Source organism: Rhinoderma darwinii, chromosome 10, assembly GCF_050947455.1.
Source record: "Rhinoderma darwinii isolate aRhiDar2 chromosome 10, aRhiDar2.hap1, whole genome shotgun sequence".
In the NCBI taxonomy this organism is placed as follows: domain Eukaryota; kingdom Metazoa; phylum Chordata; class Amphibia; order Anura; family Rhinodermatidae; genus Rhinoderma; species Rhinoderma darwinii.
Window position 1 is genome coordinate 27,415,507 of NC_134696.1, and position 14,596 is coordinate 27,430,102.

A 14,596-nucleotide genomic window follows, 5' to 3' on the forward strand; every position below is an offset into this window, starting at 1 on the left:
TACAGTAGCAGCAAAGTAAATGAAATTTGGCAAATCTCAGCCTCACGCTGCAGAAAAAAACCGCAGAAAAGTCGTGCGAAAAGTGTTTTGCGGTGCGACTTTCCATTCCGCAGCATGTTTTATGCTGCGTACTCTGAGTGGAGATGCTTCGTGTTTAACCGATAAACTTGAATGGGGAGAATAAATTCTGCAATAGATTTGTTTTGTTGCGGTTTGTACAGTCCTTACGCAGCGGAAATGCAGTCAAAATCAATTGAAATGCGCAGGACCTCATATACTTTGCTATAATCAATGTTTAACGCTAAATCCGCAGGTAAAAGCCCACTATTTTCTGCGGATTTCTGTGACAGCTTTACCGGTGTTAGATTCCGCTGCAGATTTTTTGTTGCAGAAGTTCCGCAGCATATCCTCTGTGTGTGGGAACATATTCGCCATACACATAATATTAAATGAGTCTGAACCTGCCAGTTTTGGCGGCGTCGATCAACGATCTCATGTGTATGATGGCCTCCCAACTGTCCCCTGGCCACAGATGTTAAGGGAAAGAGGAATATGGGATATTTGATGTTATCATGCCCATTGCTTTGTTCCTGCGTGAGATAAGGCTTATTCCCCGCCCTACATTGGAATAATCACGTACGCTCGGCGCGGCCGCATGTTTTTAGTGAAGCAGGAGAAAAAGCTATCGACCGAACAAACACTCAGCCGACAGCTATCTCCTGTGTATGGCCAGCTGAACAGTATATACCAGTAGCCTGAGGCTAGTATCCCTCAACACATTAGGCACAAACTTCATAAACTTATCTTGGTTGCTGCTTGGCCGCCATTCTTCAGATACTGAGTTATGCAGAGGTAAAGAAATTGAATCCGGGCGTGAAGATAAAACGCGTGAAGAGCAGATTAGATTTTGTTTTGGTTTTAGAGCACTTTTCCGTCAGTGATGGAAAGTCATTTTGTCTAGAAGACTCCGGTCTGCACCCAGGGAGGGATCTGAAGATAAAACTCCATCCTAAGCCTATTACATGCTGAGCTTGGATCTCAAGAATCGTATAAGGAATGGAGGTGGTTATGATGTGTTTACCTTCCAGTATACGCCTTGTCAAGTGAGAAGAATGGAAGCTGAAACATGATGATTTGTAATGTATTATGCATATAAAACGCGTGCATTCTTTGGGACGTTGCTTCGGGCTGTGATCTGCTATAATCGGGGCTTAGTGGCATCGTTCTATCACAATTCAAATTGAACAACTAGACAGCAAAACCTTTTATGTGAATATCATTGAGGAGGTCGAATCCATTGTTATTAAAGTGCATTTCCATCTACAAAATACTTGGAAATGTAAGTCCCTGTGTGTATAGTTGTTTAATAGTCTGTTCAGCTGTTTACGAGTAATCTGGGAGGGTAAGGGTATGTTCACACGGCAAACCAAAAAAATCTATAAAATACGGAGCTGTTTTCAAGGGAAAAGAGCCTCTGATTTTCAGCTGTTTTTTAAGCAAACTCGCGTTTTTAGCGGCAATTTTTACTGCCGTTTTTGGAGCCGTTTTTCTATTGAGTCAATGAAAAATGGCTCCAAAAACGGCTCAAGAAGTGACATGCACTTCTGTTTACGGGGCGTCTTTTAACCAGCCGTTTTTTTAAAAATGAGGCGTAAAAAAAGCCCCGTCGGTACAGAACACCGTATTTCCCATTGAAATCAATGGGCAGATGTTTGGAGGCGTTCTGCTTCCAATTTTTCAGCCGTTTTTCAGGACGTTTATGGCCCGAAAAACGGCTGAAAATAGCCCGTGTGAACAAACCCTAATAGATGATGGGTGCCATTACAGTGCCAATAGGGTTTGTTATGCAGCCATATAAATCTGCAGTGTTCTGCAGAGTATCCCCTACATCTGTTCTACCTCTCTGCCTGTGTGTGGGCAGATTTCTAGTACTGACAGTATATTTATGAACCAGCAAGCTCAGGATGTACAATGCTATAGGTGGGGGAACATAAAAAGATTGTGAGTTTAGGGCCTCATTCAGATGGGTCTATTGTACCCATGTTCAAAGGGGTTGTCCAGGATAATACCCCCCAGAAAAAACACTGCTCTTGTCCATGGGTTATTTCAGGTATTTGCGACTTATTCCTGTTCAAGTAAATAGGACTGAGCTGCAATACCAGACACAGCCTATGGGCAAGAGTGATGCTGTTTCTGGGGAAAAAAAAGTTAACTTTTTTTATTTTTTTCTAATCCTAGACAACCCTTTAACTGTCCACACTTCGGAGATAACAGTCCTCTTGAATCAAGTTTACAGCACCATAGCTGTTCGGTTCAGTCGTTTGGTTTAGTAATACTGTGTGGTTTCAGATATTACATCCGCAATACTGACCATTAAAGGCGTTGTCCAGGATGAGAAAAAAATGGTTGCTTTCTTTAAAATAACTACGCCACTCCTGTGGGAAGTATAAGGGCAGGGTCGGTTTTAGGTGGTGGCAAACTAGGCAAATGCCCAAGGCCTCCATTTCCTAGGGAGTCCAGGAGGATGGGAACCCCAGAGCAAACTAAAACCACCCTGTATTATTAGCAGTGTATGGTGGTATTATTTGGGAACTCTATAGCAGTATTATGGTGGTATTATTTGGGAACTCTATAGCAGTATTATGGTGGTATTATTTGGGAACTCTATAGCAGTATTATGGTGGTATTATTTGGGAACTCTATAGCAGTATTATGGTAGTATTATTTGGGCTGTATCTGTATTATTAGCAGTGTATGGTGGTATTATTTGAGAATTCTATAGCAGTATTATGGTGGTATTATTTGGGAACTCTATAGCAGTATTATGGTGGTATTATTTGGGAACTCTATAGCAGTATTATGGTGGTATTATTTGGGAACTCTATAGCAGTATTATGGTGGTATTATTTGGGAACTCTATAGCAGTATTATGGTAGTATTATTTGGGCTGTATCTGTATTATTAGCAGTGTATGGTGGTATTATTTGAGAATTCTATAGCAGTATTATGGTGGTATTATTTGGGAACTAAATAACAGTATTATGGTGGTATTATTTGTGAACTATATAACTGTATGATGGTGGTATTATTTGGGAACTCTATAGCAGTATTATGGTGGTATTATTTGGGAACTCTATAGCAGTATTATGGTAGTATTATTTGGGCTGTATCTGTATTATTAGCAGTGTATGGTGGTATTATTTGAGAATTCTATAGCAGTATTATGGTGGTATTATTTGGGAACTCTATAGCAGTATTATGGTGGTATTATTTGGGAACTCTATAGCAGTATTATGGTGGTATTATTTGGGAACTCTATAGCAGTATTATGGTGGTATTATTTGGGAACTATATAGCAGTATTATTTGGGAACTCTATAGCAGTATTATGGTGGTATTATTTGGGAAATAAATAGAGCAGTATTATGGTGGTATTATTTGGGCTGTATCTGTATTATATTGGCACTATATGGCAGTATTATGTTAGCTGAAATGAAGAGAAAAACGGTCTTAAAATGGCAAGTGGGGGCCCCACTTTGCTTGTTGCCCGGGGCCCCATTTGATATAAAAATAGCTATGTGGAAATTCAGCCATATTGTTTGTCACTCAGTTTTTAGAAAAAATTAAAATTAAAAAAAAGAAGCTAAATAGACTTTAAACAACTTGACACTATAGAATAAGGGTTAGTTCACACAGAGTTTTTTGGTGCTGATTTTGACGTGGAAACTGCGTTGCAATCAGCCCAAAAAAACGGACAAAATCACCCCCATTGATTTCAATGGGAGGCAGAGAAGTTTTTCACCCAGGCGGCTTTTAGCCGCTCGTGGGATAAAAAAGCGGCATTCCTTTCTTGCCGCGGTTTGTGCCTCTGACCTCCTATTGAAATCAATGGGATGCAGAAAAAACGGCAGCTCTCATTTCTGAGCGTTTTTTTCTGAGCGGTCCTTGGATTAGCTTCAATGGCTGTGGACAAAAAACACAGTAAAAAAAAAAACACGGAATAATGGAAGGAATTCTGAGGCAGATTTTTTTTCTGCTTGCAAAAATACTCAGTGTGAACAGTGCCCAACTTTTCTGCCTCCTACAAGTGGCTTGGTATTTATACAGTATTATTTATACAGTATAATTTGAGCGTCGATCCGGTATGGCAGCAGGCGGAGGGTGGTGAAGTCCTGTAGCAGCTCAGTTGCAGGTAGCTGGTGAGTGAGGTTATGTTCCTTCATCTTCATCAGTCAGGGCACCTCACTTCAAACAGTCTGGAAATGACAGCACCTATTAGTCTGATTAAAGGCATGACCTATTGTCAGCTTTGTTGTCTCCCTGTGTCAGTGTCATCCATTTTTCATTCTGATTAAAGGAAGATATACATTAAGTTATACGGTAATATTTTTTCTTTAGTTGCCCTTATCTACATGTCACTTGTAGTTACTTTGCTAAATGTACTGTACTTTGCACTGTTTTTGTCTTTTGTACAGTACAAACTTTTTCCTTTGATCAAACACTTTGTCTTGGTATTTGCTGATAAAAGCTGTCCATGGGGCTCATTCTCATCACATTCTTTATTTCCTGTGACAGTTCCAAGAATCAATGGGCACCCCAAGGTGGAGCGTATACGGGAGACTGGAGGATATGACAGCACGTCCACCGTGATGAGCAGTGAGCTGGAGTCTAGCAGTTTTGTGGACTCTGATGAAGACAACACTAGCAGGTATGAACCAGAGTAATATGCATAGAGATTTGTAAGTGTGGGAGCTTTTACCATTTTTAATTGACTTCAAATGGTACTGGTTCTAGGATCCGCGGTGGTGTCAGTGTGCCGGTGTTGTTACACCTCTAAAATGTCAGCATGGTAGTTACTCAGAACTCTTAGGCAGTGCAGTGTGTCAGTGTTTTAGAACCCTTCACAGTATCAGTGTGTCTATTTTCTAGAACGCTCTACAGTATTGGTGTCCCAGTGTTCTTGTACTCTCTACAGTATCCGTGTCTATGTTCAATAACTCTCTACAGTATCAGTGTCCCTGTGTTCTAGAACTCTCTACAGTATTGGTGTCCCTGTGTTATAGACCTTTCTACAGTATCAGTGTGCCTGTGTTGTAAACCCCTCTACAGTATCCGTGTGTCTATGTTCAAGAACTCTCTACAGTATCAGTGTCCCTGTGGTCTAGAACTGTGTACAATATCAATGTGCCTATGTTCTAGAACTCTCTACATTATCAGGGTGCCGGTGTTCTAGAACTATCAATAGTATCAATTCGCCCCTGTTCTAGAATTATCTACAGTATCAGGGTGCCTGTGTTCTAGAACTCTCTACTATATCAGCGTGCCTGTGTTCTAGAACTCTCTACAGTGTCAGTGTGCCCCTGTTCTAGAACTCTCTACAGTGTCAGTGTGCCCCTGTTCTAGAACTCTCTACAGTGTCAGTGTGCCCCTGTTCTAGAACCCTCTACAGTATCAGTGTGCCTGTGTTCTAGGAGTCACTACAGTATCAGTGTGCCTGTGTTCTAGAACTCTCTACAGTATCAGTGTGCCTGTGTTCTAGATCTCTCTACAGTACCAGTGTGCCTGTGTTCTAGAACTCTCTACAGTATCTGTGTGTCTATGTTCAATAACTCTCTACAGTATCAGGGTGCCTGTGTTCTAGAACTCTGTACTATATCAGCGTGTCTGTGTTCCAGAACTCTCTACAGTATCAGTGTGCCCGTGTTCTAGAACGCTACAGTATCAGTGTGCCTGTGTTCTAGAAGTCACTACAGTATCAGTGTGCCTGTGTTCTAGAACTCTCTACAGTACCTGTGTGCCTGTGTTCTAGAACTCTCTACAGTATCAGTGTGCCTGTATTCTAGAACCCTCTACAGTATCAGTGTGTCTCTGTTCTAGAACCATCTACAGTATCAGTGTGCCCCTGTTCTAGAACTCTCTACTGTAACAGTGTTCCTGTGTTCTAGAAAGCTCTACAGTATCAGTGTGCCTGTGTTCTAGAACTCTCTACTGTATCAGTGTGCCTGTGTTCTAGAAAGCTCTACAGTATCAGTGTGGCTGTGTTCTAGAACGCTCTACAGTATCAGTGTGCCTGTGTTCTAGAACTGTCTACTGTATCAGTGTGCCTGTGTTCTAGAAAGCTCTACAGTATCAGTGTGCCTGTGTTCTAGAATGCTCTACAGTATCAGTGTGCCTGTGTTCTAGAACGCTCTACAGTATCAGTGTGCCTGTGTTCTAGAACTCTCTACAGTATCAGTGTCCCTGTATTCTAGAACTCTCTACAGTGTCAGCGTGCCCCTGTTCTAGAACTCTCTACTGTATCAGTGTGCCTGTGTTCTAGAACGCTCTACAGTATCAGTGTGCCTGTGTTCTAGAACTCTCTACAGTATCAGTGTGCCTGTGTTCTAGAACGCTCTACAGTATCAGTGTGCCTGTGTTCTAGAACCATCTACAGTATCAGTGTGCCCCTGTTCTAGGACTCTCTACAGTATCAGTGTGTCTGTTCTAGAACCATCTACAGTATCAGGGTGCCCCTGTGTTCTAGAACGCTCTACAGTATCAGTGTGTCTCTGTTCTAGAACTCTCTACAGTATCAGTGTGCCCCTGTTCTAGTCACATTAGACCGTCAGTGTGCTACAACCTACTACAGTGTCAGCTTGGCAGTTTTCTAGACTTTCTAGGGTGCTTCACACAGGCAGCAGATTTTGTTGCAGAAATTTCTGCGACTGAAAATCCGTTCCATTCATCTGAATGGCACTTGCAGAAATCCATGTGCTTGCTGCAGAAATAACCCCATTCAGATGAATGGAACTGATTTTCAGTCACAGAAATTTCAGCAACAAAATCTGCTGCGTGTGAATCCACAGTAGACTGTCAGTGTGTTCAATTTTAGGAACCCAGTGTACCAGTTTTATAGGATCCCAGGTTTAAGTTTGCTCATTTTTAATATTGTACCCTGGTATCATTATGGCAATATTTTACAAAAAAAACATTGTCAACAATGTGTTATGGGTCCATAATGTAGGACCCCGAATAACATTGAGCCACTATTTCAGAACCTAGCTTCCCAACCTGTGGTATGTGTAACACAGGGAGTACAAGCCATGCCTTTAGGGGTACTCACACTGTACTCATGCTATGCCATTATTAGGTAGTGTATGAACATAGCCTTGGGGGTACAGCTCTATTCACACTGCTTTTGCAGTGTACATTGGAGGTATACGTTAGGAAGATTTCCCAATGTATACGACCGATGGAAGCCTCCAACATATACCACTGTATATAATGTGCAGTATACTTTTTTTTTTACTGGATGCCTCTGTAAAGAATAACGTGGTCCACTACACTATTCCATAGTGTTAAAAGTAATTATATGGTCCAATGGATGCCAAAAAGAGCACTCTTTTGGCATCCTTCGGTTGTATGGGACCTAATGGATAGGTTTGGTGTATTCGCCGGGAGCTTTCCCAGCGCATACACTGAGCGTACACTGCAAAAACTGTGTGAGTAGACCCTACACCAATATAATTTGTTTGAGTAGGGGGTACTTTGTTTTAAAACGTTGAGTAACATTACTATAGGACACAATATCTAAAGTGTTCTGGGACGTTTAGTGGTGGAATCCTTAGGTTGGATTCACACGAGTTGGAAATTCTGCGGATCTTTCATGCAGAATTTCCGAATTGAAAATCCGCAACACGTTACAGACACAGCCATGTGGGTGAGATTTGAAAAAAGAAATAGAACATTTCCAACAAATTAACAAGACAAGACATGATAACATTTCACCAAGCAGTTAGACTCTACTTACCATGGTGGCTGTGGTCGAGGTGTGTCTCCTCTCCAGCAGATGCCTCCTTGTCATCACATCTCTTCTTACCGCTTCTGATCTGGCATGCTTAGTACCCAGAGATCAAGACACCCTCCCCGAGGCTTCAATCCTGCAGGCTGTGACAAGGGTGGGATGCATATGAGATGACAGTGGGTTTATTTAGGAGGTTAGAGTTGAGAAGCTAAAAGTCTAGATATAATTGATGGGTTGATGTAAATCCTCGTAGAGACATCAGCATTAAAGTCTAGATCACAGCTGTCATCACCCAGGAGGAACATGCAGTAATAAGGGGAATTAATGGATGGAGGAAATGTTTTGAGTCTTCACAAGAATTCTTTAATACTTTTGGAAACGAGCCTTACAAGCGGGGCCGTTTTAGCACATTGGTGGGCCAAGTGTAAAAGTTGTCATCAGTGACCCCCCCCCCACCATCTAGCTAGGGTGAAAATAACGTGACACGCAAAAATAAACCTTAGACGTTATGTAGCACGGTGTGCACATTTTTCTCATTGTCTTTTTTTTTTTTTTACCGAGCAAATCTCTTAACGGTGTGTGCCACCCACAGATGCCTTATATGTGCCCTAGCTTCCAATAAACTTTAGATTACCTACCTGCCCCTATACAATCTCTCAGCCTCACATGCCCCCCAGAGTACCAGCCACAGATGGCAGAAACAAATGTCCTCCAGAACACTGCCTGTACTTACTTCCTCCGCTGCGTAACACGGGCTAATGTTTGGGCAAACAAGCGTTTATATACACGCCCATTCCCGATCATGGCCCTGTGTAGTCAGGGCAACGATCAGGCAACTGATCATTGGCCGAGCGATCCTAGTAAGGATCGCACGTCCCCAGGCATTGCTCCTTGTAAAAGGAGCAAAACAAGGCCGATCAATGAGCTGCCTCCTTGATCGGCGCTCGTTTGCTCTTTTCACACGGAGCAATGCTTGGTTATGTCTGGGGACGAACGTTTGTTCCCATACATATGGGCCACGTAATCGTACCTTTTAGTTTTTGGTGCATCATGCACAGGTGTGGTTCAATTGTACCATTTGACCTAAATTATCTGTTTGTTTTTTAAGAAACAGTGCCACATCTGCCTATTGACTGTATCTGGTATTGCAGCTCAGACCCGTTTACTTGAAAAAAGTGAGCTGCAATACCAGATGCAGCTCATGTGCTATTTCCCCACCCTCACTCTTAGGGTATGTGCACACACACTAATTACGTCCGTAATTGACGGACGTATTTCGGCCGCAAGTCTCGGACCGAACTCAGTACAGGGAGCCGGGCTCCTAGCATCATAGTTATGTACGATGCTAGGAGTCCCTGCCTCGCTGCAGGACAACTGTCACGTACTGAAAACATGATTACAGTACGGGACAGTTGTCCTGCAGCGAGGCAGGGACTCCTAGCATCGTACATAAGTATGATGCTAGGAGCCCGGCTCCCTGCACTGTGTTCGGTCCGGGACTTGCGGCCGAAATACGTCCGTCAATTACGGACGTAATTAGTGTGTGTGCACATACCCTTAGGCTGGGTTCACACACCCTATTTACGGACGTAATTCGGGCGTTTTAACCTCGAATTACGTCCGAAAATACGGCTCCAAAGCGTCGGCAAACATCTGCCCATTCATTTGAATGGGTTTTACGATGTTCTGTGCCGACGGTCATTTTTTTTACGTGCCGCTGTCAAAAGTCGGCGCGTAAAAAAGAAGCCCGCGTCAAAGAAGTGCATGTCACTTCTTGGGACGTAATTGGAGCCATTTTCCATTGACTCCATAGAAAAACAGCTCCAATTACGTCCATAATGGACGCTGCGAAAAACGCCTGCACTTGCCATTACATTTGAAATTCAGACAGTTGCGTGATTTTTATGCAGCGTGAGTCCGCTGCGAAAAACTCACTACATGTCCGTTCTTTGTGCGTATTTCGCGCATCACGCACCCATTGAAGTCAATGGGTGCGTGAAAATCACGCGCACCACATGGAAGCACTTCCGTGGGACGCTTGTGATTCGCGCAACAGCTCTAGAACTATGAATGAAAACAGAAAAGCACCACGTGCTTTTCTGTTTACAAACATCCAAACGGAGTGTCATAATGATGGCGGCTGTGCGAAAATCACGCAGCCACGCATCATATGCTGATGACACACGGAGCTGCTAAGTGCCTTTTGCGCAGGCAAAACGCACACACTCGTGTGAATCCAGCCTCACTATGCTGCCTGTAACATTACATTTTTTTCTGCAATGAATGCAGATTATCATTACTTTACTGGTCAGAAGCTATGACCGATTTTGCACATTTCCAGTCATTATCCAGAATAACAAATAGCATTTCTACAAATTACGACAAAAAAGGGAAAGGCCTAGCGTAATGTAAAGCCATATGTTAGTCAAAAACAGCCATGTGATGCCACAAATAGTCTCAGTGTTTTGTATCACTTCATATCACAATATAAAAGGAATAGCAAATGCCATCGTCTTCCATGTGACATTGTGTCTGTATATCACCAGCATTTAGGCCTCGTCTCCCAGGAAAGAAATCATTGCTGCTGGCGATGTAAAAATATCTGTCATCCTGAGAGCAGATTAATTACCATAGGAATTTCACGGGTACAGATCTTGGACACGCAGGGATGAAGATGAAAGGCGTCTACAAACACATCTCCCCAACAATGAGTAATTTCATTGTCCAAGGAGCCGTTTCACCATAAGCATGAATAAAAGACATATGTCTGGAATAAATATTTAATGGAACTGCAGTGATTTTTTATATATATATATATATATGTGACGGGAGTAGCTATAGGGGATACAGAGGAAGCAGATGCACCCAGGCCTAAAGGGGCCTATTTTACAAATGGTGGTAGGGGCCCTGTTGCAGATTTTGCATTGGGCCCGGAAGCTTCAATTTGCTCAAATGTATACCGTATATATAGAACATGTCTATATTTATTGTGTACAGGGATGGTTAAAGGGTACCAAAAATTATTAGCAGAGTAGTCACTGCAGTATGTGAGTACACTAGCTAATATACATTCCGGTCCCCCGTCGCGTTGATTCTGAGATTTTCATAGATTTTTATAGCACTGCCGGGGGACCGGATGTCTAGTTGCACAGTCTTCATTGATGACGATACGACTCTTCGTCATGTGACCGGCCCCGCTGTACTGTATGTACAAGCAGGAGCAGTAGTACAGCGAGTACATAGAATAGAGAGGGACGGGTCACGTGACGAAGAGTTGTAAAGTCATCAAAGAATGTTGTGCAACTTGACTTCCGGTCCCCCGGCAGGGCTATAAAAATCTATGAAAATCTCAGAATCAGCGTGACGGGGGACCGGAATGTATATTCGCGAGTGTACTCACATACTGCAGTGAGTACACTGCTTATCATTTTTGGTCCCCGCATAACCCCTTTAACTATCGGTGGCACTCTATGTCTACACTGATCCACTAGTATTATCAGAATCATATTTATTTCAATGGAGGTCATAGAGATGTTATGAATCTGACTCTGAAAAGTTTCTCTGGGCACCGCCCATGCTTAGTAATGCACTTACATAACATAGACACAGCCCATGTGGCCGCATTGGGGCCCGTGGAGAAGGAAAGTTGGCTAGATCAGACGCTCAATATTAACAACCAAAGGAGAGAGAAACCAGCTCTTCTCTTCATTACTGAATCTTCGTCCATCTGTCTCAAGAATTGGAGGAACCCACTCTCCTCTTTATACATCTTAAACCAAATGTGACCTAGTCTTTCAGAAGATAAAGTATTTTTAACATTTTTGGGATTGGGCTACAGACAACATAATACCACGATAAAATGCTACTTTTCTCCCCATAGGGAATAATTTGAAATCACATTACAACCAAAATTTTCCTGTAACACACACGTGACTTCTAGTTTCCATGAAACCCGAGACTTACAGGGGAAATCTAGCCAAAAATGATCTTCTGACATGGCATAGATACACTTCAGTGAGCTCACATTACCACCGATTTCCAGAACAAAAGGGCAGCACCCCCTATGGATCACGACCAGAACACCTTGGCACTGATCAAAAACTTACATTACTGTAGATCGCGACAGTCAAAGCAAAGCTCCATTGGCTTGAATTGTCCTTTGTTTAGAGTATTTTGTCAGAGATTTCCCGAGATGGAAATGTTTTACCGGCACCAAACTTCGGGTGCTCTTTAGTTTTGGTGGTAGTCCCAGGTCATGGATGCCACTAATTTGATATTGTCACCTGCCTTGGTACTTCGCTAGTGATCTATGGGTCTTCGATAAAGCAATAGCGTAGGTTATAGCTACTAGAGATCCAAGTGCAAGTTCTGAGTTATTCTGTATATGGACCTTATTATAATAAATATACATTTCTGTATTCTACAGATTAAGCTGCTCCACAGAGCAGAGCACGTCTTCAAGACTTATACGGAAGCACAAACGAAGGCGGCGGAAGCAGAAGATGAGACAGATCGATAGGGTGAGTAGTGCGGATTCTGTTAACATGGTAATATCCATATCTTTGATGGTATAGATTTTGCATTTGGAACCAGAAGCTTCAAGCTACTGCTCTGCGCCATCCGTCATCATTTACAAAGGGCATCACACACATATATTTTGCATGTAGGCATCATACATATCATGGCCATAAGGAAAATGGAACAATTATTTTGGTTGAATTTCAGTAACACACAAATGGTATTGCTATATTTTTTGGATGTTATTAGCCTTTAGTGAATATTGTTTCCATTCTGTCTTGTATTCTCTCCTACAGTCCTCATCATTCAGCAGCATCACAGACTCGACCATGTCCCTGAATATCATCACAGTCACACTGAATATGGGTAAGTCACATATCACAACGTCAATGTGTCATTTGTATTCTTTTTTGCAGTTTGTGATGTTTTTTGTTTTTTTTACGAATATACAGTATATTAATTACAATGCTAACTCCCTGTTTTAAAGTGAATTTGTCATGGTACCTGTCATTAGGGGAATCTACAAGATACCCAAAAAGAGTTAAAGCGGCCATATGGGGTATACAAGAGGACTAATGGTGGTCAACAGATAAAAAAAAATTCTCACCTTTCCTTCTTTTCCCTACGGCTTTGCATGGAGCAAAGAGACGCTAGTAAGTGACGTCACCAACTGTGCCAACCCGCTCCATTCATGTAGACTGCGCAGCCATCTTTTTCAGGCGGTGGCACAGTCTGAGATAAAGGAGGGGCTAAGACCCGCAAGCACGATCCTATGGAACAAAGGATTTTACGGCTGAACATAGCTCTGACATCATATCTAAAGTAACCGGACTGTCGCCTTAAATTAGTGGACAATGTCTCCATTATTCAGTTCAAAGTCTACTTCCGCCATCTAGATCATTCCTCACCTGAGCAGCGCAGCATGAGGGGAGCCCTGTCTGGCAGCAGCTCCCAGCAAATTTAGAAAGGGGTTCAAAACTATTTTTTATATAACGTTTTCTCTGAATGCAGCCAACAGTACCAATAATAAATGTTCTCATTCTGGTTGTCATGGCTACGTCCAGAGACATATTTATGTACATTTTAAGGACTAATATAACTAATATACATTACTACAAATAGAATTGCCTTGGATGATTTGATCCTACCAACTTTATGTTATGATTTTGTCTTACCAGAGAAATACAACTTCTTGGGGATCAGTATTGTGGGCCAGAGCAACGACCGCGGGGATGGGGGAATATATATTGGATCCATTATGAAAGGTGGCGCTGTAGCAGCAGATGGGCGAATTGAGCCTGGAGATATGCTTCTACAGGTGTGGTATATGTATGGCAGCTTTTATTATCACTTGCACTGTTTATGTGGGGTCATTTTGGTTGTTTAGAGGTGTAAACCTCCATATAGCACAGTGCCAAAATCTTATCTTGGGGACCAATTTGTTGTAGGATCTTTTTGAAAATGTTAGATAAATTTTTTTATTTGCTGAAATAAATGGGATCTATAACTAATTCTCAGAGAACCCCTTTAAAGTGTATCCTTAACCCTCAATACAGCTATACAGTTTACATATAGAATTAATCTTCTTAAAAGTTAAGTAACTTTGTAAAAACATTACTTGATTATTGTACTGATCCTGAGTTAGTCTGAATTATTGTGCAGAGCTGCATTCATAGTTCTGCAGGCTTCAGAGCAGGAATCTCCCAGCATTCCTTCTTTGCTAAATGATGGTGGTGATTTTCATTCTGAGAAGTGAAGTCTTTATATAAGGCACTGTAAAGTAATCTAATGTAGGAAAAACAAACACTCTTACACATCATAGGATCTTAGCTAAGACTTTAGGGGTGTGTCTGACTACAAGCTTGTTGACAGTTTCCAATAGCAACCAACAGAATTGTGAATGCACCTCTGGATTATAATACAGGATGTATGCCAATGCAGTTGCATATGTCTGCTATTGACTCCCATTGTAAAAAAATACAGCGTAGGCACTCTTTTGGCATACGTTGGACGTTTTTGAAAGTCTATGGGCATGTTGCTGTATACATCAGGAGCACATCCTGTTGTATACACCAAGCGCAGTGTGAACAGAGCATTACATATGGTTACATTGAAATTCAATTTGCTTTTACAAGGCAAACCGTGAATGGCATTAGTATGCAGCAGACTGATCAAAGCTACTAAGACTTTGGTTGCTATTAGTTACAACAGGTCTGTGCATCATGGACACCGCAGTATTAATTACATCTGCCTTATGGTATTATTCCATCCTGAAAGACAAAAGTAGAGGAACGCA

At 42.0% G+C, this 14,596-nt stretch overlaps 1 protein-coding gene across 3 annotated transcripts in view; it reads left to right on the forward strand.

Moving 5' to 3' along the window:
* DVL1 (dishevelled segment polarity protein 1) overlaps positions 1-14,596 on the forward strand; it is a 135,424-nt gene that overhangs the window by 93,175 nt on the left and 27,653 nt on the right. For all 3 annotated transcript variants that reach the window (XM_075839623.1, XM_075839621.1, XM_075839622.1), the window contains exons 5-8: positions 4,575-4,707; positions 12,209-12,302; positions 12,597-12,666; positions 13,479-13,618. In XM_075839623.1, the coding sequence (XP_075695738.1) occupies positions 4,575-4,707; positions 12,209-12,302; positions 12,597-12,666; positions 13,479-13,618 (437 nt within the window). The remainder of the gene's footprint in view (positions 1-4,574; positions 4,708-12,208; positions 12,303-12,596; positions 12,667-13,478; positions 13,619-14,596) is intronic.